General features: G+C 52.8%; 1 protein-coding gene and 1 long non-coding RNA gene across 2 annotated transcripts in view; one reads left to right on the forward strand and one right to left on the reverse strand.

Moving 5' to 3' along the window:
* Positions 1–270: 270 nt before the first annotated feature.
* On the reverse strand, positions 271–8,516 carry LOC104650842 (uncharacterized). The gene is made up of 3 exons (XR_744440.3): positions 8,206–8,516; positions 2,708–2,849; positions 271–465 (listed from the first exon to the last, which is right to left on the reverse strand). It is a non-coding gene; the product is annotated as an uncharacterized LOC104650842 (long non-coding RNA).
* Positions 7,107–23,410, forward strand: part of FADS2 (fatty acid desaturase 2) — a 39,334-nt gene continuing 23,030 nt past the window's right edge. Inside the window, exons 1-4 of the mRNA XM_003920207.4 lie at positions 7,107–7,605; positions 17,073–17,183; positions 20,260–20,457; positions 20,550–20,651. Of these exons, the coding sequence (XP_003920256.1) occupies positions 7,399–7,605; positions 17,073–17,183; positions 20,260–20,457; positions 20,550–20,651 (618 nt within the window). The 5' untranslated portion in view covers positions 7,107–7,398. The remainder of the gene's footprint in view (positions 7,606–17,072; positions 17,184–20,259; positions 20,458–20,549; positions 20,652–23,410) is intronic.

Raw genomic sequence — 23,410 nt, forward strand, 5'->3', positions numbered from 1 at the left:
GCCAGGGACAGGAGGTGAGGAGAGATGAGACCAGAAGCGTCTTTTACTCTGGGACAGAATACTGCAGGCAGGAAGCTCTCTAGTGTTTGCCAGTCTGCCGGTACCCGTCCAGACAGCATTCCCAGATGACTCAGAGACCTCCGGACTGCAGGAGGTTCCTTCCAGAAGCCAGCACTGGAGCGCACACTGACTGCCTAAGCCTTGAGCTTGAAGCAACCTACCACCCTTGGAGAAAGCAGAATCACAGATGAGAGAGGAATTAAGAGGCTATCTACTCAAAACCATTTTATTTACAAGAAAGAAAAGAGCCAAGGGGGCAAACGAGGGCAGTGAACTTGAGCCTACCCCGTCCCCACGCGGCGACCTTCTTACTTCAGTGTGCTGTCATCTGGGTGCCCCTGCTCCATTTGGCCTTCAGATGGAGATGACATTAAGTGGTGGTGTTAGGGTAGGGTGTCATCGCCCCTGGGGACAAGACCCAAAGGTGAGGGATACTGCTCATTAGCACAGGGACAGGTCAACCAAATCTGATAAACCTTTGCACAGATGAAGCAATTCATGACTGCTGCATTTCAGTGATGCTTTATATATTTTATTGAGGATTTTTATGTGTTTTCGGTGAGAGGGTGGATCCAGATGCTTAGATCATCCTAGTCTTAGAAATCGGAAACCTCTCAGATTTCCCACTGTGTGACTTTGGATAAGCCAATCTCTGGGCTTCAGTTTCCTTGACTTAAGGTCAAGTCAGAGAGTTTCCAGGCTGCTCTCTGCCCCGAGGTAGAGCACTCCTACCTTGTGGCCTCCTGGCCCGTGCCTCCGACTGTGTATTTCTGAGGGCTTCTGCCCGGCCAGCACCTCGACCATACTCCTCCTCTGCTTCAGTGCTGCCCCCGTGGCTGCCACAGGCTCTCTTACCTCGGTAGTGCCTCCTCTGGCCCTCCCCAGCCTCTTAAAGTTGGCCATACGCCGACTTGACTCCGAAAACACCTGTCCTCTCTCAGAGCTGAGGTCAGTGCCTTAGTGATAACAGCCAAGACAAATATGCACGATAAGACCTGATCCAACACCACAAGCAAATTTGAGCATTTGAGGGGAGGCTTACTGGGTCAAAGAGCTCCAAAGGGTCTCAAAGTCCAGATCCTGGGGGATCCCGCTGTGATCCCCCTTTGCTGTATCTGGGTCCCTTCCTCTCACCTTAGTGTTTTTCGAGAGACACAGCATCAGGTGGCCGTGATTTGCTTGAGGTAGTGTTGAGAGTCCCTCTTGGGTTGAGGGTCTCAGGTTGAGAGGCCCTCTCAGGGTCTTAGCAAGGTAGCATCCAGCCCCCACCTCCCAGCCTTTGATTTGCGGCACGGCTGACTCACTGCTGGTGCCCAAACGTGGTGTGACCCAAAGGAGGCAACACAGGAGAAGTAGGCACTACTTGATGAGCCTCATCTTATATCGGGGAAATTGAAGCTCTGCAAAGTTAAGTCATTGGAGTTTGACTTTTTAGGTCTGATTCCAAAGTATACTCTGTTCTCTAACTAAGGTTACTTCCGGCTACTCATTTAACCTGTTCGATGCTCAGTTTCCCCATTTGTAAAAAAGCGATACATACACATCCTGCTTGCCTCAAAGGGCTGTTGTGACAATCATTTGAAATAACTGATAGAAAAAGCACTTTTAAAATTGGTATGATGCAAGTTAAATGATGCCCATACCTATCTATACATACGACATCTGCACATATTTATGATGTTGGAGCTGGCCGCAACTTAGCATCTAATCTAATCATCTGATTTGACCGGACACGAAACTGATTTCAAAGCTGGGTGGCTGCAGAGCCAGGACTAGAGTTTATGTCTTTGGGTTTCTATTCCAGGGCTCTTTCCCCAAGGGGCCTTTAGGAGCCAGCAGGGAGGGGCAGAAATGGTGCCGCTGCTTCCTCGGCTCTCCTCCACTGCGTTTTCCTTCCTCCCCCATCCCGAGTGAGTCTCTAGGCCACAAGGAACCAATGAAAATTTGGGGGCAGTGAGCTCTGGCCTCAGTAAGATGACCCTGTAGCTGTGGGTGCAATCACTGGCTGTCAGGGAGCCTCTGCCAGCGCAGGTGGCAGCAGAGGCAGAAGAAAACACCATTGGGGGTACAATCTGCTGAACATGACAATGTTTTTTCAAGGGTGGGAGGCGGGAGGTAAGAAGCAGCAAAAGACATTCTGGAATTCTGAGACCAAGTCACAGGAGGAACAGTGGTACTGGGAATAGAAATGAAGGAGTTAAAAGGAAGGGCTGATTTTTGGAAGGGATGATGATGATGTCAGTTTGGGGCCAGAAACAGTGAGGGTTAGACCTGGATAGGTCCAAGGGCACATCTGGTGTGACCGCTCCCTTGCCCCGAGACGCTGTGTTGTCTTCGAGCTGCTAGCAGGAGGCTCAGTTTTGCATGTGCAAGAGCTGACTGGAAATGTACTCTGGCTCTGGGAAAGGGCTGTGGATGTCCACTTGAGCTGCATCATCCCAGATGCAGTCATCTCCCCTAAGGGCCCAGAGCATTTGGAGGGGAGGAGGCAGAGGAAAAGAACCAAGTGGAGGAGGCAGGAAGAGGGTGGCCCAGCAGCAGACTGGGCACTGTGCATTGTCAGAGAATCCGAAAGCATGGCATTTCAGGACGTCAGGTGGGTGGATGCCTTGAAGAGGTCTGAGAAGGCACAGCTGGACTTGCTGACCTTTCAGAGAGGGTTCCAGGAGGCTTGATGGGAGCAGGCCAAGAGGGCTGCCTTCAGGGTCTGGGGTTTGCATTCCAAGACTCAATCCATGATGGGCAGATGGAGGGGCCAGACTTATCTCCACGAGTGCCAGTGTCTTCATCTGGAAAGACAGAGTAATAATACCTACCTTATGCCTTGCCATGAGGATGAGGCTAAGAGGAAGAAGAATAAGAATCACCACCGGCAGCCGGGCGCGGTGGCTCAAGCCTGTAATCCCAGCACTTTGGGAGGCTGAGGCGGGTGGATCACGAGGTCAAGAGATGGAGACCATCCTGGTCAACATAGTGAAACCCCATCTCTATTAAAAGTACAAAAAATTAGCTGGGCATGGTGGCGCGTGCCTGTAATCCCAGCTACTCAGGAGGCTGAGGCAGGAGAATTGCCTGAACCCAGGAGGCGGAGGTGGCGGTGAGCCGAGATTGCCCCATTGCACTCTAGCCTGGGTAACAAGAGCGAAACTCCGTCTCAAAAAAAAAAAAAAAGAATCACCACCGGCCGGGCGTGGTGGGTCATGCCTGTAATCCAAGCACTTTGGAGGCCAAGGTGGGCACATCACCTGAAGTCAGGAGTTCAAGACCATCCTGACCAACATGGTGAAACACCATCTTAAAAATAAAAAGATTAAAAAAAAAAAAAAAGAAAAAAAAAAAGAATCACCACCTACTGAATGCTTCCTCAGCCACAGATAGCATGCAAATACTTTTGTCCATTATTTGAAAGTCCTTCACACACCTAGATTGATAAGCCAGTCAGAAGGACCATCATCTTTACTATTAGCATCAGAGAAGATTGCAATGATCTGTTAAATGGTTGAGACAGAAAGTAGGCCCAGAGGCCAGGCACAGTGGATCACACCTGTAATCCCAACACTTTGGGAGGCCAAGGTTGAAGGCTTGAGTCCGGAAGTTCAATTCCAGCCTGGGCAACATAGTGAGACCCCCATCTCTACAAAAACGTAGAAAATTAGCCAGGTATGATGGTGCATGCCTGTAGTCCCAGCTACTAGGGAAGCTGAGGTGGGAGGATGGCTTGAGCCTGGGGAGTTGAGGCTACAGTGAACCGTGATTGTGCTACTGCACTCACCCTGGGTGACAGAGCAAGATCCTGCCTTGAAAAGGAAGGGAGGGAGGAAGGAAGGAAGGAAGGAAGGAAGGAAGGAAGGAAGGAAGGAAGGAAAAAAAATGGACCCAGAGAGAGAAATTTTCACAAAATTTGACAATGAATGGACCGTGAAAACTAGGGATGATGGCTGGAGAAAGACGCAACTTAGATGTTTTAAAGATTGGTTGATAGGCTGGGTGCGGTGGCTCACGCCTATAATCCTAGCACTTTGGGAGGCTGAGGTGGGTGGATCACCTGAGGTCAGGAGGTCAAGACCAGCCTGCCCATCAGGGTGAAACCCCATCTTTATTTAAAAAAAAAAAAAAAATTAAAAAGAAAAAAAAAGATTGGTTGATAAAGATTACTTATCAACCAAGGAAAGGAAGAGATGGAAGAGGCCAGGAGAGGCATTCTGTTGGTCCTTTGCCTGCCAGGTGCTCCTGTCAGTGTCGCAGGCCCGGCTGGCTGCTGGATGGCTGAAGGATGCCTTTCACTTTCACTCTCCCTCTGATTAGCCAGTCTCTGCTCCGAAGACCCTGCGAGTCTTCCAGCAGACCTCAGACTCCTTGTGAGGACAAGATGGAAAGCCTCCCTCACTCATTCAGTGGGGATTGGGCTGAATGGGTGGCATGGGTTCCAGCCCTCCAGGCCCCGTCTTCCAAAGCACCTCTCCACCCGGCCCAGCCTTTTACCCACTTGGCTGCCTGAGAGTCTGGGCTCCAAGCCACCCAGGCCGGTCTCTTTTGTCCCTGATCAAGTACAGTACAATGATCACAACAAGGTCCTGGCAAAGGTCCCCAGGAAGCTGCAGTCCTTGGTGCTGCTTTTGGGGGATTCTGTGGGGCAGGAGGAAGCCATGGGAAACTTGTTCCCCCCTGAGATCACCCTTTTCCTAAGTGGCTTTGGGGTGGATGGACACGATAGGGTTTTCTCCAGGAAAACAGTCTCATCAGTCTCTCCAAGTAGAGAGAGCAAGAGATAAGACAGAAGCAGGAGCTCAAGACCAGCTTGGGCAGTAGAGCCAGACGCCGTATGTACAAAAAATTTAAAACTTAGAGGGCAGGGAGGCACACGGCAGTGCCCAGTGTGGGGTCAGCCCCCTAAAGTTCTCTCTTAATTCAGGCCTCCCCTCCCTTCTCCTCAAGCACTGCCCTCATCTTTGAACTCATTGCAGTTCCCCAGATTCCTCCCCTGCATCCCAGCCCCGGCCTCCGGAGTTCTTTCTACACCATGGATCTGATCATAGCACACCTGCTTTACAGATGTCCGAGCCTCCATCACAGTCAAGTCCTCCATTCTCCCCGCTTACAGAGGCAGCTCGGGCTTTTCTCAAATCGAGCCCCGTCTACTGCTGGCCTCACTGGAGTCCTTCCTTGAAGTGCATTCATCCATTTGTGTCTTCAACACATGTTTTTATGTTTTTTTCAGGACCTACCCTGGCTAGTGCTCTGCTGGGACCCGCTGGGGACCCCATGCCCTGGCCAGTCCACACTTCTCAGCCACCCCACACAGGCCAACCATACATGCTGCCTTTTAGGGCCTGAACCTTCAAAGGCTCCCTTCTGAGATACTCCCTGGTTCTCCCTTTCAGATATCACTCGCTGCTCTGAGCTCCATGCCTTTTACAAGTGTTCATTAAAGTTATCTGTATGGTGTGTTCATTCATCTTTGAAAAAAATAATGCTCTTGGTTTTATTTGAGTCAACCTTTGACAGGCATCAAGGTCATCGTACTCTCCGGGGGTCTTGCTTCATTCTCTCTTATCTTGTACGGGAGGCTTCTGTTTGGGATGTATGTTTCCACTCAAAGGCAGAGAGGCCCTGCTGTCTTTCTGTCTGCAGTTTGTGGAGTGAATGAAGGATGCTGAGGGCTGACACCAGCAGGAATGGCTGTGGGGGAGGTTGGGGACTGTGGGAATGTCGGGAAAGTGACCCCATCTGGCCCCCCGGTACAACCCCACCAGTTGGCCAGAGTGATCTCCCCACCACCCCTGCCTCCATGTGATGTCTGGAGGGGGCCCGTTTGACCACCTCTTAATCTCAGCCTCTCCGTTTTCAAGTGAGATGTAATAAAACGGGTCCCATTTGCCTCCCAGCCTGTGGTGAGAATCTAGTGATTAGGATATGCTAGCACACACTGTCCTGTAAATCCCATTGAAATCCCAGGGCCCTATAACTCCTCTAATGACTCCCAAGCTCCGGCACCCCACCCGCTCTGTTCATCCTTACTTCCCACGTGTCCCGTCAGCCCTCCGGTTGCAGCCACGCCTATTTCCCCAGGGCGCCGGCCACTAAGTCGCCCCATCCAGCTGGGGTCTGGGGGGGCCTGCCTCACGCCACGCCTAAAAAACCTAACCTTCCCCCATCCCTTTGATACTGCAATCTTCATTTCCTGGAGTCTGTACAACATTACTGCCCAATGGTGTGTCTGCTTCCACGTCTCCCACCGAGACTGAGCTTACTGAGACCAGGGCAAGGACTGCGCCAGTTCCTTGTCGCCCCCTTCCTTTTTTTTTTTTTTTTTACCCTCCCTTCCCCCTCACCGAAGCCATGGCGCCCAGCCCAGAAAGCGGAGCAGAGGTTCCGCAATTCTTTTCTAAGATTGTTTGATTAGAAGGTTCAAAGCCCGCTAACCGAAGGCTAGCTCGTGTCTCCAGGGAGGTTGCCGGAGGGCGCCAGAATGTGGATGGCGCCGACAATGTGGGATACTGGAGTCTCGACTGGCGCGCGCCAAGGAAGGGCGTCACCTAGCCAAGCTGGTCCTGGAGTTGTGTGTCTGGACCCGAAGCTCGCGTCCCCCAGCCCGCCCGGCCGCTTGCTGGCACCGGGGTGACCGCGCCCGCTTTGTGTGGGCATCAGGTGCAAACCCCCAGAGCGCCGGGCGTGCGCGCACGCGCCCGGGGGCTCGCGGAGCCCAATCGCCGCCCCCACCCGGCTCTCCTTTGGGATCTCCTCTGGCGCCCGGGGCCGGAGCGTGGGGGAGGGAGGAGGTCCGACACGTAGCCGGTCTCGCAGCAGGGCTCGACTCCACGCGGGAGGGCGGGGGAGCCGGGGACCCGCCGCTCCAGCCCGCTGGCCTTCGAAAGATCCTCCTGGGCCAATGGCAGGCGGGGCGACGCGACCCGATTGGTGCAGGCGCTCTGCTGATCACTGTGGAAACCCGGGCAGCGGGGAACGCGGGAGGATGAGGAACCCGGGGCGGGGGGAGCCGGAGGGGAGGGCGGAGGAGGTGTCGAAGCCCTGAGCTCCCGGGGAGTTTTTACTGGAGGCAAAAGTCCACAGCGGGCGGGCTGAGGGAGGGGCGGAGGAAGGGGACCGCTTGGGGGCACTGGGAAGCCAGGGATCCTCCGCCGACAAGGCAGGGACTCTCCCAGGCACGGGCGAGGAGGCTGGGGGAGGGGGCGCGGTGGGAGGAGGAGTAGCAGAAGACAAAAGCCGAAAGCGAAGAGGGCCTGGGCTGCACACAGCGGCCGGGAGACAGCTGTCTGTGCTGCGAGCAGCCGGCGCGGGGAGGCCGCAGGGCGCGGGGCGTCACGATCCTCAGGCAGCATGGGGAAGGGGGGGAACCAGGGCGAGGGGGTCGCCGAGCGCGAGGCGACGATGCCCACCTTCAGCTGGGAGGAGATTCAGAAGCATAACCTGCGCACCGACAAGTGGCTGGTCATTGACCGCAAGGTTTACAACATCACCGAATGGTCCCACCGGCACCCGGGGGGCCAAAGGGTCATCGGGCACTACGCTGGAGAAGATGCAACGGTAAGGGTCTGAGGGCGCCCCAGCCGCCCTTCTCTGCTGCAGGCGGAGTCAGGAGCCCTGGCTCCCCGGCCGCCAAACAGACCTCCGGCGCTGAATGGAGCTTGGGACGTCCTGTAGGGAAGGAAAGTGCATCTATTGCACTGGTACCCCCGCCCCAATCCTCCTCCTCCTCCTCTAGGCCAACTGGGGTGGAGACCGGATCTGGGACCCCGGGAGGCAGCGCTGCGGTGAAGGTCCCAGCAGTGGAGAACTAGGCAGCGTCTACCGCGCGCGCCGGGACCCACGCGTCCGCCCCTCCCGCGGGGTTCGCCCGGAGCCAGGGACTCCCCGAGGGGGGCGCTCGGGCCTGATGGCTTTGGCGCCCCCAGTGTGGAAGATGGCCGCCCCTGAGGGCCGCAGAAAGGAGCGGGAGCGCAGGCAGCCCGGTGTGGGACTCGGTGCTTGTCTCCCGCTCTCCATCCAGACTAGGTGGCAGAGAAGGAAAGCCCAGCTGGGACTCGCTCCTGCTGGGACTCTTGTCTAAGAAGGCCCGCAATGGCCACCTGGGAAAAACCGCCCGGTAGCTCGGGTTCCCACGCTCCAGGGATTATCTAGACTCACCCTAAGCTCGGGTCGGCCTTCTTGGAGACCAGCGTCGGGGATTGGTGGAAGGAGAACGGGCTGGAGTTTGCAAAGCCCAGGTCGAGTAAGGCCTTGAGCCGGTGGATTTAGCAGCACTAGGCGGGCTGGGCAACAGGTCCATCTGCACTGAGGTTACTCTCGGGCGTTCAACTCAATGGCCCTCTGTTTTTAAATCCTGCCAAGAACGCCCTTTCCTCATCTCGCACTCCTAAAGGTAATGGGCCTCTCTGAAGCCAGGGCCGCTCACCTTACCCACCCCAAATGCGTGGCTCAGTCATTACACCGCACGCCTACCCGCACCCTGCCCCCCTGTCCGAAATCCATGCGTTTCTTCAAAGGTTCAGCTGGTACCCCATGGATTCGAATGGGCTAGAGGGAAAAGAACAGAGTCAAGGAGGGAAGAAAGGGTGGCTCTTGGTGGTAGTGAATTGGATGAGTAGTAAAAAGGTCTGTTGGGATCGAGACATTGGGGAAGGTGAAATTGGGAAGGGAGAGGCTAAAAGGAGGGATAGACTGGGCATAGATCGTCCCACCCGACGTCTAGGATGCGGGTCTGTTTGTGGGCGTTTGCCTCCAAGCTGTGTAGGCCCCGGACCTTGACTTCCCGGCCTCTTGCTTCTCATGGAGACCGGTCTAGGGGGAGGCCAGACCAGGCCTCCATAACCCAAGCTGGTCAGTGGACAGGTGGCGTGTCGGAGCAGGACCAGAGATTATTTAAGATTGGGAAAGCCAGCTTTCAGTCCCATCCTGTTTTACCGGCTTGTGGACATTGCTTAAGCGGGGGGCGGGGGGGGGGGAGTGGGGGGGTAGGGGGGGGGCGGTGGGTGGGTTCGTGATGCTATTTAGAACTTAGGTGGGTATGTTTCACATACCTTCAGCGCTATCTCACCTGGACCTTTCCACAACCCAGTGAGGAGGTTGGGTAAAGGTAATTCCTAAGTAAAAGACCTTCTGGATCCTGGGGCGGGGAGGGGTCTTCCCACTATATGTTGCTGGATTTGGGCTGGTTTGTTTCTGATTTCACAGGTAAATTGTAGAAGGTTTCTGCCCTGTCCAGGCCCCCGCCAAAAAGTTTCCCAGAAGGAGAGGTCAAATCTGATGGATTTGATCTGATTATTCCATCTTGTTAAACATATTTTCTTACGTGAACGCTCAGTCTGACGATTGCTGCAACCTTTTCGGCTTAATTACCATATCAGATTGATATTTCATCCTTGTTCTGGATGTTTCTCGGTGCTTACCTGACCTTAACACTTGAATTCCCTCCAAAAATCAGTGCTCACATCTCTCCCGGCAGAGAACTAGGATGCCTTACTCTTCCCTGATCTCGGCTCTGTCTCATAAAAATGTAACAGTCTCTTCATTTCTGGCCTAGCTCCAGCATTTCTGTATCACTCTCATGGACTATACATCTGGCATCTTGGATGTTGGTTGCTTTGTTACTCTCAGAAGCTAGGGTGGGAGCCAACCTAGGCTGCAAACAGACCTGAAATTGAAGAAAGAAGATGTCATTACTGGGCTCATCCACTGAGTGTTGTCACTTGACTGAGCCCCCTCTCCTCATCTATAAGGTACACCTGTACCTGTTTCAACCAGACCAATTTGTGGCAAGGCACTGAAGCAACCGTAAGCACTAGATGAATTCAGTGGGGTGTTATCAGGCAAACGGGAATAAGAACGAGGATTATGAAACCGCTAGAATGGAAAGTATGCAAAGAGGAATTTGGAAGAAAAAATTTAAATCTATGCTAGCTTTATTTGGTGTTGCAAGATGTAAAAACAATCCCGGTCGCCGGGCGCGGTGGCTCAAGCCTGTAATCCCAGCACTTTGGGAGGCTGAGGTGGGTGGATCACGAGGTCAAGAGATCGAGACCATCCAGGTCAACATGGTGAAACCCCATCTCTACTAAAAATACAAAAAATTAGCTGGGCATGGTGGCACGTGCCTGTAATCCCAGCTACTCAGGAGGCTGAGGCAGGAGAATTGCCTGAACCCAGGAGGCGGAGGTTGCAGTGAGCCGAGACCGCGCCATTGCACTCCAGCCTGGGTAACAAGAGCGAAAACTTCATCTCAAAAAAAAAAACCAAAAAAACCAATCCCGGTCCCCAAAGCTTCCTGTCTTCTAAAGTTTGGGGCATGAAATACACGAACTGGAGATACAGTTGAATGATGGTGGAGTGAGCAGCTGGGTTCTCTTTTTTTTTCTTTTTTTTTTTTTTTTTTTTTTTTTTTGAGACGGAGTTTCACTCTTTTCACCCAGGCTGGAGTGCAATGGCGCGATCTCGGCTCACCGCAACCTCCGCCTCCTGGGGTCAGGCAATTCTCCTGCCTCAGCCTCCTGAATAGCTGGGATTACAGGCACGCGCCACCATGCCCAGCTAATGTTTTGTATTTTTAGTAGAGACAGGGTTTCACCATGTTGACCAGGATGGTCTCGATCTCTTGACCTCGTGATCCACCCGCCTCAGCCTCCCAAAGTGCTGGGATTACAGGCTTGAGCCACCGCGCCCCTTGTTTGTTTGTTTTTTTTAAGTGTCCAGGACCAGGTTGGAAAAAGGCCTTGAGCGGCATGGGGTGGGTGGGGCGTGTGGGAAGAGGACCTAAAGAGACAGGCAGGAACAGGCTACTGGAATCCAGTGACATTTGCCTAGGTTATTGAGCAAGGGGCTTTGCTTTGCCCTTTGGGGAGACAGTTTCTCCCCAAGAGCATGGGGAGTGAGAACTTATGGACCAGGCACAGTCTGGAGAGAGACTGATCCAAAGACAGAGGCTGGATTCCCTGGAACATTCTCAGGCAATGTTCTAAGCCCGTCACTGCAGTCTCCCAAACGCAAGGCTAAAAACAGGTTGAAAGTCAAGGAAGCCATTCTTGGGACTATCAGGTGTCTTTCTTTTTTTAATTTTTATTAAAATTATAAAAAATTTTAAAAACTTAATGCTTTTTCTATTTTCTTTTTTAAAGACGGGGGTTTCACCATGTTGATGAGGCTGGTCTTGAACTCCCGACCTCAGGTGATCCGTCCTCCTTGGCCTCCAAAGTGCTTGGATTACAGGCGTGAGCCACCACACCTGGCCTATCAGGCGTCTTAATAGGGCATTTTCTTTTTTCTGAGGAGGAAAATACCCAGGTAGTCAGGACCTGCATCCCCAGAAGAATGGGGCAACTGTTATGTGGTCTTTCCACAGAAGTTGAACCCTGGCCTTACCTCTAATAATAAAAGTTGCTTGATTTTTGCAGCTCACAAAGCACCTTCATATGTATCACTTCACTTCGTGCTTGGATCAGCCCCGTCGGCTTCGCTCATTGCTCTGACGCATCAAGCTGGCTCAAGGGCAGCACTCAGACCTAAACTCAGGATCTGACCTCGTGCCCTCCCAGCTCACCTTCCTTCTCTTCCTGTTTCCACCTCTGATCTCTTCCCTTTGGTCCTGCGGTGCTTCTCTCGTCTTTTCCTTGCTGTGGGCAAAAGGAACCCTCACCCATGCCCTAAAAGTGTGTCTGCTCTTTTTACAGCAGTCCCATCCCTGTGGAACTGCTCCTCTTCAGCAACAATTCATCAAACATTCATTGAGTGTCTCCATGGCTCTGAGCTGCTCTGGGTCACAACGATGAATTATTCACAGACAGAGACCTGAAGCTGCAGGAGGTGCTCCCCTCACTCTCTCTCCAGCTGGGGCTTGGATCTGGACCCTCTGCCTCTAGACATCAGCACCCCAACCCCAGCCCTTGTCTCAGCAACTGCTGCTGCCCGTTCTGCCTTAGTGACCTCTCAGAATCAAGGGAAAGTGAGAAGAGACCAGAGGTTTGTTCCACCTTTCAACCTGCTCCTATGTTGTTCTTGTGAAAAGGCAACAGATCAAAAGTGGAACTCTGGCCTCCTTTGGACAGGGCAGGAGGGTCGTGGTATTTAGAGGCAGGGGACCTGGGTTCCAGCCCCAGCTTTATGAATTCCCAGGCCTGGAAGGCAGCTCCATCTCCCCAGCTGAGATCTGGGTGGGAGCCGTGCAATTCCTGTGGCTGCAGCCTCAGCATCCCCAGTTCTGAGATGAAAGTGGCGACTGGTATTGATTCCTTCATGCCCAGGTTGCCTTTGCAGGGGCCTATCTCCTGTGCAGCACCACCTTTCCACCTTTAGGGGAGTGTATGGACCCTGTGTTATGGGGGAGGCTCTCACTGCGGGGCTCTTTGGCCACGGAGCACTGCCCCACCAGCCTCCATTGCTTCTTTCCTTGGAGGGGATATAGCATAGGGGCTTCTCGCCCTGCCTGCCTCTCCCTGCTGCAGAAAGGAAGTCAGCATCCCTGTTTTGCTCTTCACTTCCACTGGAGAACGCCAGAGTCCTGCCCATGTATCTCCGCACTCTCAGAGCGCTTGTTTCATAGAGTTCTGATTCCTGGGGCTGCTGCCTGCCGCACTGTATGCCCTGAGCTTGCCCGTCCTGCACTTCCCAAGTCTTGGGTGAAGTGCTGGGTTGTGCAACATTCAATTAGAGATTAGCCTTGCTCTGCAGAGGACATGGGCACAGCCATAAACACATTCTGGCACCAGGTGCTCAGTGCATGGCGAGCCATTGTGAGTTGTACCTGGAGTGGGACAGGGGCAGGGAAAATGTCCCTGTGGAGAAGTCGACTGGCATCAGAGCTGGGCAATGACAGAAGCAGGAACTGGCAAAGAGCGAAATGTGACATGCGCTTTGGAATCTGGGTGTTCTGAGCTCCCCACCCCCCACACACCTGCCCTGCTAGCGCGGGTGCAGCCCTGCTTTCTCCACCTGTTGGCCTCTCTTTTCTCTTCCCCATGTCCCAGGTCCTCTTCCTGGAAAGTCTCTGGCTTCTCGCCTGTTAGGCAAGGAGAGAGCCTGGTTCCAATTCTTGTTCCAAAGACAGTGTTTGGGTTGGCCCTGCCTTGCCTTGAATCCTGGTCTGCCTGCTACCTGCCAGACATTTCTGTAACCCGGCAGAGGCTGGGAAGCTTCTGCCAGTGTGTGAGACACATTTATGGCAAGACATACACAAAAATGATCAATTCCCAAGGAGGAGGACGCTCATGTTGAAGGAAGCCTTTGCATGAACAGCGGGCAATGCTCAAGGTAGCCACGCGTGACTCAAACTTTCATCCCCGAGTGTGATGGTGGGCAGGTGGCTCTGCCAACCTACGCCTTGTTTCTCATCTCTAAAAAAGGACCTGCCTCACCAAGTTTGGTAAAGATCCATGGCTGATATATGCAAACCATTCCTGTGGCTATGTGGCATGTTTATGTCACCTCAGCAGGTGGCAGCTGTAGCAGCCACTGGCGTGGGGATACTGGAGAAGGCTTTTGGTGTTCCAGAGGCAGAAGTCAAGTTGTGTGAAATGTGGAAGAGGCCAAGTGTCTGATCATGACCGCACAGTGGAAAAGGATGAGCTCAGAGTGTGTGCAGCTGTGGGGTCCTGGGTCCCTTCGTTCCCTTGTGAGCCACCTTAATTGGTCCCGTTGCCGGTACTGGGGTTATTGCAGCGAACAGGACAGGTATAGGCCTTCCCAAGGGGGCTTATGTTTCAGTGGGGGACACAGGCCATAAACAAGTGGGTATGTCACTCGGTCTGATGATGAACCTTCATGACTGCCATGAAGAAAATCTAACAGGGCAATGACCCAGGGAAGACCCAGGGCTGGCAGAGCTCTTTCAGATGTGATGTTGGGAAAAGCCTCTGGGAGGTGATGTTGAGGCTGAGTTGTGAATGGAGGTGGCCCTGGAGTGGAATGGAGTGTGGCATGTTCAAGGGTGGTCCATACCAGGCCTGCCTGGAGATCTGCCAGATTGACCGCAGACGAGGAGCCAATCCAGCAGAATGCTTGTTTTTCTGAAACGGCAGGAAGCGTGTGACACATGAGAAAGAAGTCGCTAGAGGCAGATGGGCCTGGATTTGATCCTGGCTCTGCCACTTGGAGCCCAAGACTTTGCTTCCTGCGCTCCCCCGTCTTCCTCTCAAAAGCTAGGCTTTGAGGCTTAAGGGAGTAACATGAATAACACTCCTGGTTCCCTGCCTGGTGCATGGGGGTTACCCTTGGCCTCAGGGAGGTGAGGCTGCCTGAGGGCCCTCTGGAAATGGCTGAGGAGCAAGGAAGGGCTCTGTCATCCATCTGCTCCCCTTGGAGCCGGAACCTGGACCGCAGGGGTTGCGGCGTGAGGCAGCAGTAGCAGAGATGAATGCATTTGCAAGCCACTGAACCTTACCTCTCAATGAAACAAGAGGAATCCATTAGTTATCAGCCACTGCAGCTGCTTCTCAGGAAACTGCTTTACCAGGGACTTCCTGTTCATTTCTCAAAGGCTGTGGCGTGATGTGAGGAGGACCAATGAAGGGGCTTTTTCAGGCCCAGCCCTGAGCCCTGACTTTGGCAGCTCCTCTGGCCTCTCCCAGGGACTTGTTCATTTTGCAGAGGCGGCCTGAGGCTCTGGTGGGGATGGCTTACCCCACCCAGAGAAGGCAAAGCTGGTCACCACTGCAACCCAGGCCTCCTCCCTGCCTGCCCCCAGGGCCTCCTCCCTGCCTGCACCCAAGGGCCTGAAACAGCACATCTCTTTTCCCTGAAAATACACTTGACCTGATCCTCTGCTACCATTCCTTTTCTGTCTGCTAGTGGGGTGCAGACATTTTTTTTTAAAAAAATCGTGGGCCCAGCTTTCTCCTGCACGAAGTGTTGCTTTGTCAGTCTGTTCTAGACACAAATAGAACAAAGACCAAGCAAAGAACCTGGTGCCAGGGATGCCCGTGAGGAGACGATGGGAGACTGGGAGTTACCCTTGGGAGATCTTTAAGTGTGGGGGTGAAGAGATATCCATGAGTGGTCAGTGCTTTCTCTACCTCCTCCCTTTTTTGACTTTGAAATTTTCCCAACATCCAGAAACGTGGGAAGAATAAGCAAACACCTGAGTATCCTCAGCCAAGATTCACCAGTTGTAACGTTTTGCCACTTTTGCATTTTTCATCTTTATACACGGGCAGTTTTGCTTTTGAAAAGAAGTTTCATGATTATGTGATCGCATTCCCTAAAGTCTTCATTATTTCATAAGAAAAAGAGGTGCTCTGACATAATCACAGTACTTTTGTCACATTTCAGAAAATTAATGGTAATTCCTTGATATAATCGCATATCTGGTCCATGTTCACTTTTTCTCATTCATCCCCCTTGTGTAACTCATTTTTTCCCCCCCTTTAAGTGAGAGCTTTTCAGATTAAAGAATTGCAGGGTGCTTTTTGTTTGTTTTTTGAGACAGAGTCTTACTCTGTGGCCCAGGCTGGAGCGCAGTGGCACAATCTTGGCTCACTGCAACCTCCGCCTCCTGGTGTCAAGGGATTCTCGTGCCTCAGACTCCTGAGTAGCTGGGACTACAGGTGTGCACCACCGTACCTGCCTAATTTTTGTATTTTTATTAAAGACGGGATTTCACCATGTTGCCCAGGCTGATCTGAAACTCCTAACCTCAGGCGATCCCCCTGCCTCGGCCTCCCAAAGTATTGGGATTACAGGTGTGAGCCACTGTGCCCAGCCTGTTTGTTTTTTGAGACAGGGTCTCACTCTGTTGCTCAGGCTGAAGTGCAGTGGTGTCATCAAGGCTTACTGTATCTTCCTGCCTCAGCCTCCCGAGTAACCAGGGTTATTGGTGCAGGACACCACACCTGGCTAATTTTGTTTATTTTTAGTAGAGACAGGGGTTTCGCTATGTTACTCAGGCTGGTCTTAAACTCCTGGCCTCAAGTGATCCTCCTGCCTCAGCCTCCCAAAGTGCTGGGATTACAGGCATGAGCCACTGCAACCGGTCAAGAGTTGTAGTTTTTATATCATTTTAGACTCTTTTAATCTAGACCATCTTTCCTTACTTTTTTTTTTTTCCTTCACAAACCCGTATTTTTCTCCCCAGCTCCGCTGATTTTTCTGATTGTTTCTCATGGTGCAGCTTGACTGGTTCCTCAACCCTGCCAATGTCAGGGAGCTTGATTTGATGCAGATTTAAAAAGCATTCACCACCGGGACATTCTATTGCATGGTGCCGGCTCATCTCTAATAGAAATGCCAGATTTTTTATGAGATAATTCATGTAATATGCATCATATGTATAGAAAAAAGCTGGAAGGAAAAGTGCTGAATATTAGTAATAGTGATCACTTTCTGGGTGATATTTATTTTCCTCTTCATTCTGCTGTGCTTTTTCTAACTTTGCCAAAACTCAGCACGTTTTTACTTTATAATTGGGAAAAAAGATGAAAATGCGCGTCGTTATAGCAGTGTTAAGAGTTTGGAAGGCAACGAAAATAAAGCAAGGTATAATCCAACTACCTTAACATGGATCATAATGGTCTAGCTCCTCCCAGGCTTTTTCAGGAATGCTTTTGACATAATTCTGTGTTTAGTTTTTGTCTGTGTGATCTCCTCAGCACCTTTCCAATGCCGTGGTAGCATTTGGTCTTGTTCTTTTCACTGATAACCCTGGACATGTGTGTGAGGAACTGACAAGAGATGGGGGATGGCGCGGTTTGTGCAGCCTGGTGCGCCTTCCTGGAGGGGCATCATTCCCCGACTTGCCCAAAGGCAGCCTGTGCATCTACCCACAACCCCTGGGAGAGTTTAGCGTGCCTACGCCAGCACAGAAGCCCAGGTGGTGATTGCCACTGACGTTGGACACTGAGGGCTCTGTCCTGGAAAAATGCCGGAGACAGCATTTGGGGTCAGATCACAGGAGATGCCTTTCAGTGTCTGGTTGCACAGACAGAGCTGCTGCTGGAGCGCACTGTCCTCCCTGGGGCCTGAGAGCAGACAGAGGTCCGGTCTCAGGCTCACCACCGCCTTCTGCTCTCTAGGATGTCTTCCATGCCTTCCACCCTAACCTGAAATTCGTGCGCAAGTTCTTGAAACCCCTGCTTATTGGCGAGCTGGCCCCGGAGGAGCCCAGCCAGGACCGTGGCAAGAACGTGAGTGGGGCTTGCAACCTGCTTGGGGGTGGAGACAAGGCTGGGGGTGGCTGGGAGTCCGAGAGAGGGTCCCCTCACCCCAGGACCAGTAACTGGGGAGGAGGCAGGGGTGCCTTTGTCCTGGAGGAGCCACTGTGGATCACTTGCGGTCAGGGAGCATCTCAAAGCCTCCCAGGGAGCTGGGGTTTGACAACAGCGAGTGGTGTCTCCTGTCTCCTGGCCAGTTTTATTTTCCTTCTCCTCTATCCCTTTCCAGAAAGTTGCCAGATGACAATCTAGGGGAAAGACAGGACAGCCAGACATGGTGGCTCAAGCCTGTAATCCCAGCACTGTGGGGGAGGCTGAGGCGGGTGGATCACCTGAGGTCAGGAGTTCGAGACCAACCTGACCAACACGGAGAAACCCCGTCTCTATCAAAAACACAAAATAGCTGGGCATGGTGGCACACACCTGTAATCCCAGCTACTCGGGAGGCTGAGACAGGAGAATCACTTGAACCCAGGAGGCGGAGGTTGTGGTGAGCCAAGATCATGCCATCGCACCTGGGCAAAAAGAGTGAAAAAAAAAAAAAAAAAAGACAGGACAGAAACACTGAAAAAGAGAATATCATTTGATACAGCGTGGCTTTGGGGTGTGTGGTCTGGGAGCACCTCTTTGAGAAAGAATGACCTTTCCCAGGTCGTTGGTTCATCACCTGCAGGCAGAGGCCCCACTTGGTGAGGGGCTTCCAGGACAGCAGTGTGTGAAAATAGCAACCTCTGCGGTCTCATGGCTGTTTTATTCAACAGTGAAGTCCCCATGTAAATGGTGGAGCACTGCACAGTGTCAGAGGGCCTCCAATATTCCCCTTGCTGTCCCTCTCCCCTCTTCCCTTCATCCCAACCTTCCCCTGCCCAAGTCTCCTTCCTGGGAAGTTGCTGGTTCTACCCTGGTCCTTTGTGGGGCCGAGGGCACCCATACCTGTTCCCTCCCCGCACCCATCTGGGCCAGCCTTGTCCCGGGCAGGGTGGACAATTCGCTCCTGTGCTTACCAGCATCTGACTGATGTAAGTCTGTGCTAGGCTCTGGCTAGGCCCGCTGTGACCCCAGGGTTGAGGCTGGCACTTTGGAAATTCTTCCCTGTCACCACCAGGCAGGACCCTGGACGCCATGTGGGGGCCTTGGTGCCAGCGAGGTGGCTGGGTCAGTTACTCACTCTGTTCTCGGGCCACGGTGGCTCCTGCTTGCCCCATGGGATGGCTCCTTCTGAGCTTCCTCCGATCTCCTGTTCAGAGCGGAGACTGGACTGAACTGGAGAAGTACCACCCTGGTGCCAGTCAGCCCTTCCTCCTCTTGTTTCCAGCCTGAGCTAGACCCCTCTGCTGAGCGGAGCCAGTCCAGGACCAGGCTCTCTCCTGGCCTGGACTCTTGGCCGGTCCCTTACCTCCCTCATTGCCCCTGGCTTTCCTGATGAGCTGCAGGCCACCCTGTGGGTCCTCTAGAGGCCAATATTCCTCCTCTCACCTGTCCCTCCAGGGCATACAAGACCGCCTGCCCTGAGCCCACCCCAACCCATGCTTGTTCCCTCTTGCCTACTTTGAAAGTGGGTCCATCTCCCCCCGGCAGCCCCAGCGCCTCCTGGCCTGCAGCTTTCCCAGCTCTGCTGGTCCTGTCCTGTAGCTGCCTCCTCCCTGGCCTTGCTCCTCGCCTGTCCACCACCCTCCCTTTCCGCTGCAGATCCTGCACCACTTAGAACCCAGCCTCCCAGATCTGGCTTCCTCCCACCAGGTGCCACCAAAACCACCCTTCGTAGCACCCTGGTCATGCCCTGTGGGTACCGCTCCCCCTCCTGGTAACTACCCTCCCTCACCTCTTTCCCGGCCCCTGCCTCCTGTCCCAAGTTCCTTCTTCCTTGCAATGCCATTGTGTTCCCAGGGCCCTCCTTGACTCCACCTCGCCTCCCTGGCTCCACGTGCCTGGGACTCACAGCCTCCTTCCTGCCTCAGCTCTCCCTCCTGCACTAGTCTGAGTCTCCCCTACCTCACCCCTCAAGACCCAACAGTGTGCACAGAGCAAGTGGAGCTCTGCTGAGTGCTGGAAAGTGCAAGTTTTCTTTCTTTCTTTCTTTCTTTTTTTTTTTTTTGAGATGGAGTCTCCCTCTTGTTGCCCAGGCGGGAGTGCAGTGACACAATCTCGGCTCACTGCAACCTCTGCCTCTCGGGTTCAAGTGATTCTCCTGTCTCAGCCTCCCAGGTAGCTGGGGTTATATGCGCCCATCACCACGCCTGGCTAATTTTTGTATTTTTAGTAGAGACAGGGTTTCACCATGTTGGCCAGGCTGGTTTTGAACTCCTGACCTCAGGTGATCTACCTGCCTTGGCCACCCAAAGTGCTGGGATTAAAGTTTTCTTTTTTTAAAAAAGTGTGGTTAATCATTTTAATCATTTGACGTGTACAGTTCAGTGACATTAAATAAGCACATTTACATTGTGATGAAACCATCACCTCCACCCGGTTTACATCTTTCCCAAACTGAAACTGCACACCCATTAAACACTCACTCCTCATTCTTCCATCCCTCAGCCCTGGCTGCCACGCTTCTAATTTCTGTCTCTGAATTTGACCTCTCCCAGGACCTCCTGTGTATGGAATCACACAATATTTGTCCTTTGGTGACTGGCCTGTTTCCCTTAGCATGATGTCTTCAAAGTTCGCCTATGTTGTAACATGTGTCAGAATTTCCTCCCTTTTCAAGGCTGAGTAATATTCCATTGCATGGATAGACCATGTGTCGTTGATCCCTTCATCTGTCATGAGATCTTCGGGTGGTTTCTACCTTTTTCCTGTTGTGAATAGTGCTGCTATGAACACAGGGTGTACAAAATGCAAACTTTTGAGTCAAAGCCTTTCTCTGTCACTCTTACCTAGCTGTGACAAATACGTAGGCTTCAGGGCTGTGCGGGGCGTTGGGTAACAGCAGCCATTGCAGGGTCTCCTGCAGGGCCGAGGCTCATGGCTTGGTCCCCTCTTGCCACAGCTTTTCTGGGTTGTGGGTTGGCTGGTGGCTGACTCCTTTCCCTGTGCTCTTGGTCAACAGTCTCAGATCACCGAGGACTTCCGGGTCCTGAGGAAGACGGCTGAGGAGATGAACCTGTTCAAGACCAACCACATGTTCTTCTTCCTCCACCTGGCCCACATCGTTGCCTTGGAGAGCATTGGGTGGTTCACCATCTTTTACTTTGGCAATGGCTGGATTCCTACCCTCATCACAGCCTTTGTCCTTGCTACCTCTCAGGTGAGGCGTGACACCCTCACCCTCCCTAGCTGGCAGAGACTTGGTGCCTGTTAGCTGAGGCTGTGACAGCATGTGTGACCTTCTCTCCCCAGGCCCAAGCTGGATGGCTGCAACATGATTATGGCCACCTGTCTGTCTACAGGAAACCCATGTGGAACCACATTGCCCACAAATTCGTCATTGGCCACTTAAAGGTAAACGTCAGCAGCCTTGAGCATCTGTCCTGTTTGATAGCAGTTGAGACAAAGAGACCAGGACTCCTCTCTGCTCAGTGCTCCGAGGCTACAGGGTGACAAGGCAGCTGTGCCTATGGGTGCCTTATGCCATGGGCCATGGCAACCCTCCATTCTGCTGCCTTCTTGAGCCCTGTCCCTGGATCGGTTCCGACCCTCAAAGCCACAGTGTATTACTCATTACGAAGACAGGCACACTCCATTTTTTTCTGTTGGCCCAGTGGATTTTTTTTTGAGACAGAGTTTTGCTCTTGTTACCCAGGCTGGAGCGCAATGGTGCGATCTCGGCTCACCACAACCTCTGCCTCCTGGGTTCAGGCAATTCTCCTGCCTCAGCCTCCTGAGTAGCTGAGATTACAGGCATGCGCCACCATGCCCAGCTAATTTTTTTGGATTTTTAGTAGAGACGGTGTTTCACCATGTTGACCAGGATGGTCTCGATCTCTTGACCTCGTGATCCACCCGCCTCGGCCTCCCAAAGTGCTGGGATTACAGGCTTGAGCCACCACGCCTGGCCTGGCCCAGTGGATTTTATTGTTTGATGTTCCTTAGCTAAGGGCACATCTAACAAATCCGTTTTCATTTGGGTACAGTGAAGAGTAAAGTAGCAGTATTTTTTTTTTTTTTTAGACGGAGTCTTGCTCTTGTCGCCCAGGCTGGAGTGCCATGGCACAATCTCAGCTCACTGCAACCTCTGCCTCCTGGGTTCAAGCGATTCTCCTGCCTCAGCTTCTTGAGTAGCTGGGATTACAGGCATGTACCACCACGTTCAGCTAATTTTTGTATTTTTAGTAGAGATTGGATTTTGCCCTTTTGGCCAGGCTAGTCTCGAGCTTCTGACCTGTGATCTGCCCTCCATGGCCTCCCAAAGTGCTAGGATTACAGGCATGAGTCACTGGGCCTGGCCAGTAGCAGTATCTTTTGATGAACTGGTATGCTTCCTTTCACCCGGGATGTGAATTCTTAAATACATTGTGCTGGGCGTGGTGGTGCACAGCTGTCATCCTAGCCATTAGGGAGGCTGAGGCAGGAGAATTGCTTGAGCCCAGGAATTTGAGACTAGCCTAGGCAACACAGTGAGACCCTACCTCTTAAAAAAAAAAAAAGAAAAGAAATACATTATGTTCCTCTCTTCCCCTCAGGAGCCAAGCAGCACAAAGCAGCATTGGAAACAGCTACTGGCTTTAGTCTGTGTTTTTGGTGTACGCATTCTCTCCTTCTTCATGGCGTGCAAGCTTTGATCTTTATTTTAGCCTTCTGTTCTATGTGAGTGCTTTATCTTAAGCCACTTTAAATACTCTTTAGAAATAGGTGGGGTACAAAAAGTAAATGTCATCCTATGAGGCCTCAGGTAGTGGACATCAAACTACGGAACGAACAGCTGGGCCAAAGGACTGTTGTGGTTAGCAGGGAAGGAGTTAAGGAAGTTCTGCCCTCACCTCCACCCGGAGGAGGAAGCAGACCAGAGGCTCAGCAGGTTTGTAGAAAGAGAAGCTGGGATTACCGACAGCCTTGTTTTGATCTGATAGGTCTTATCTCCTCAGTTCTGGAATGAGTCTTTGCCAACTTCCTCTCTGAAATAGATGTCCCCATCTCAGCCTGACGCAATAGTACTTGCTTCCTGGGAAAAGCTGGGTCTTAAAGACTCCATCCCTCCACACCCTGGTGAGGGAGGAGTTACCTGTCGGGTATAGCTTATCCCCTCTCCCACCCAGACCGCAGTGGGACCCTTGGCTTGCCAGCTGCAGGTCCCATCAGCGGCCAACCACCCCTGAGCTGGTCACCAGTTTCGCAGCGAGCAGCTTGCCTGGCGCTGAGCCTGCAGCAGCCTGAGAACCTGGTCTCTGTCCAGAATCTCAGGGGCAAAGGGAGAGCGCGCACATAGTGGAGCGCTTTGTTTCATTTTATACTCTCCTCTGTTGGATCAAACCCTCCTCAGTATGGCAGAGTAACATTTAACTCCTGACCCATGGGAGCCCCCACGCACTTAACAAAGATGGGCTGTGTCCTGCTTCTGGATTCTGGTCAGGGGCCGGGCAGGGGGGACCTTTCCTGTCCAATGGCCCTCAGTCCTTGAAGGGCCGCAGAGCACGGCTCTTGCATCAGGCGGGAGACGAGGCCAGGACAGAGGAGGACTGGTCTCCATGTAGAACGTGGATGACGGCAAACAAGGTCCTTGGGCTTGGGCATGTGGGCTCCATTCATGGCCGGCCAGCCCCTCTTGGCTGTGTCCTTGGTGCTGCGTCACAGAGCCAGGCCAAGGACATGGGCATGCTGCTCACTCAGGGGCCCCAGAGCAAGGAGGTCGCAGCTTGCCTGAAAGTGGCTCCAGCACTCGGCAGGTGCACAGCCATGCAGGCAAATCTTGGAGATCTGTGTCTCTTCCCATCACTGGGGAAAAGGGGACTGGCTACAGGGAGGTCCACCAGGGCCTTGCCAACTCAGGTATCTTAGCACAAGCTGGAGGGATCTGTGAGAAGGTTACCAGGGGCTATGAGAGGCTGGGACCCCTTCCTTACTGTTGGCTGCACTGCTAATAGGATTTCTTTTTCTTTTTTTTTTTGAGATGGAGTCTTGCTCTGTCCCCAGGCTGGAGTGCAATGGCATGATCTTGGCTCACTTCAACCTCTGCCTCCCAGATTCAAGTGATTCTCCTGCCTCAGCTTCCAGAGTAGCTGGGATTACAGGCACAGGCCACCACGCCCACCCAATTTTTGTAT

This window comes from Saimiri boliviensis, chromosome 6 (assembly GCF_048565385.1).
Source record: "Saimiri boliviensis isolate mSaiBol1 chromosome 6, mSaiBol1.pri, whole genome shotgun sequence".
In the NCBI taxonomy this organism is placed as follows: domain Eukaryota; kingdom Metazoa; phylum Chordata; class Mammalia; order Primates; family Cebidae; genus Saimiri; species Saimiri boliviensis.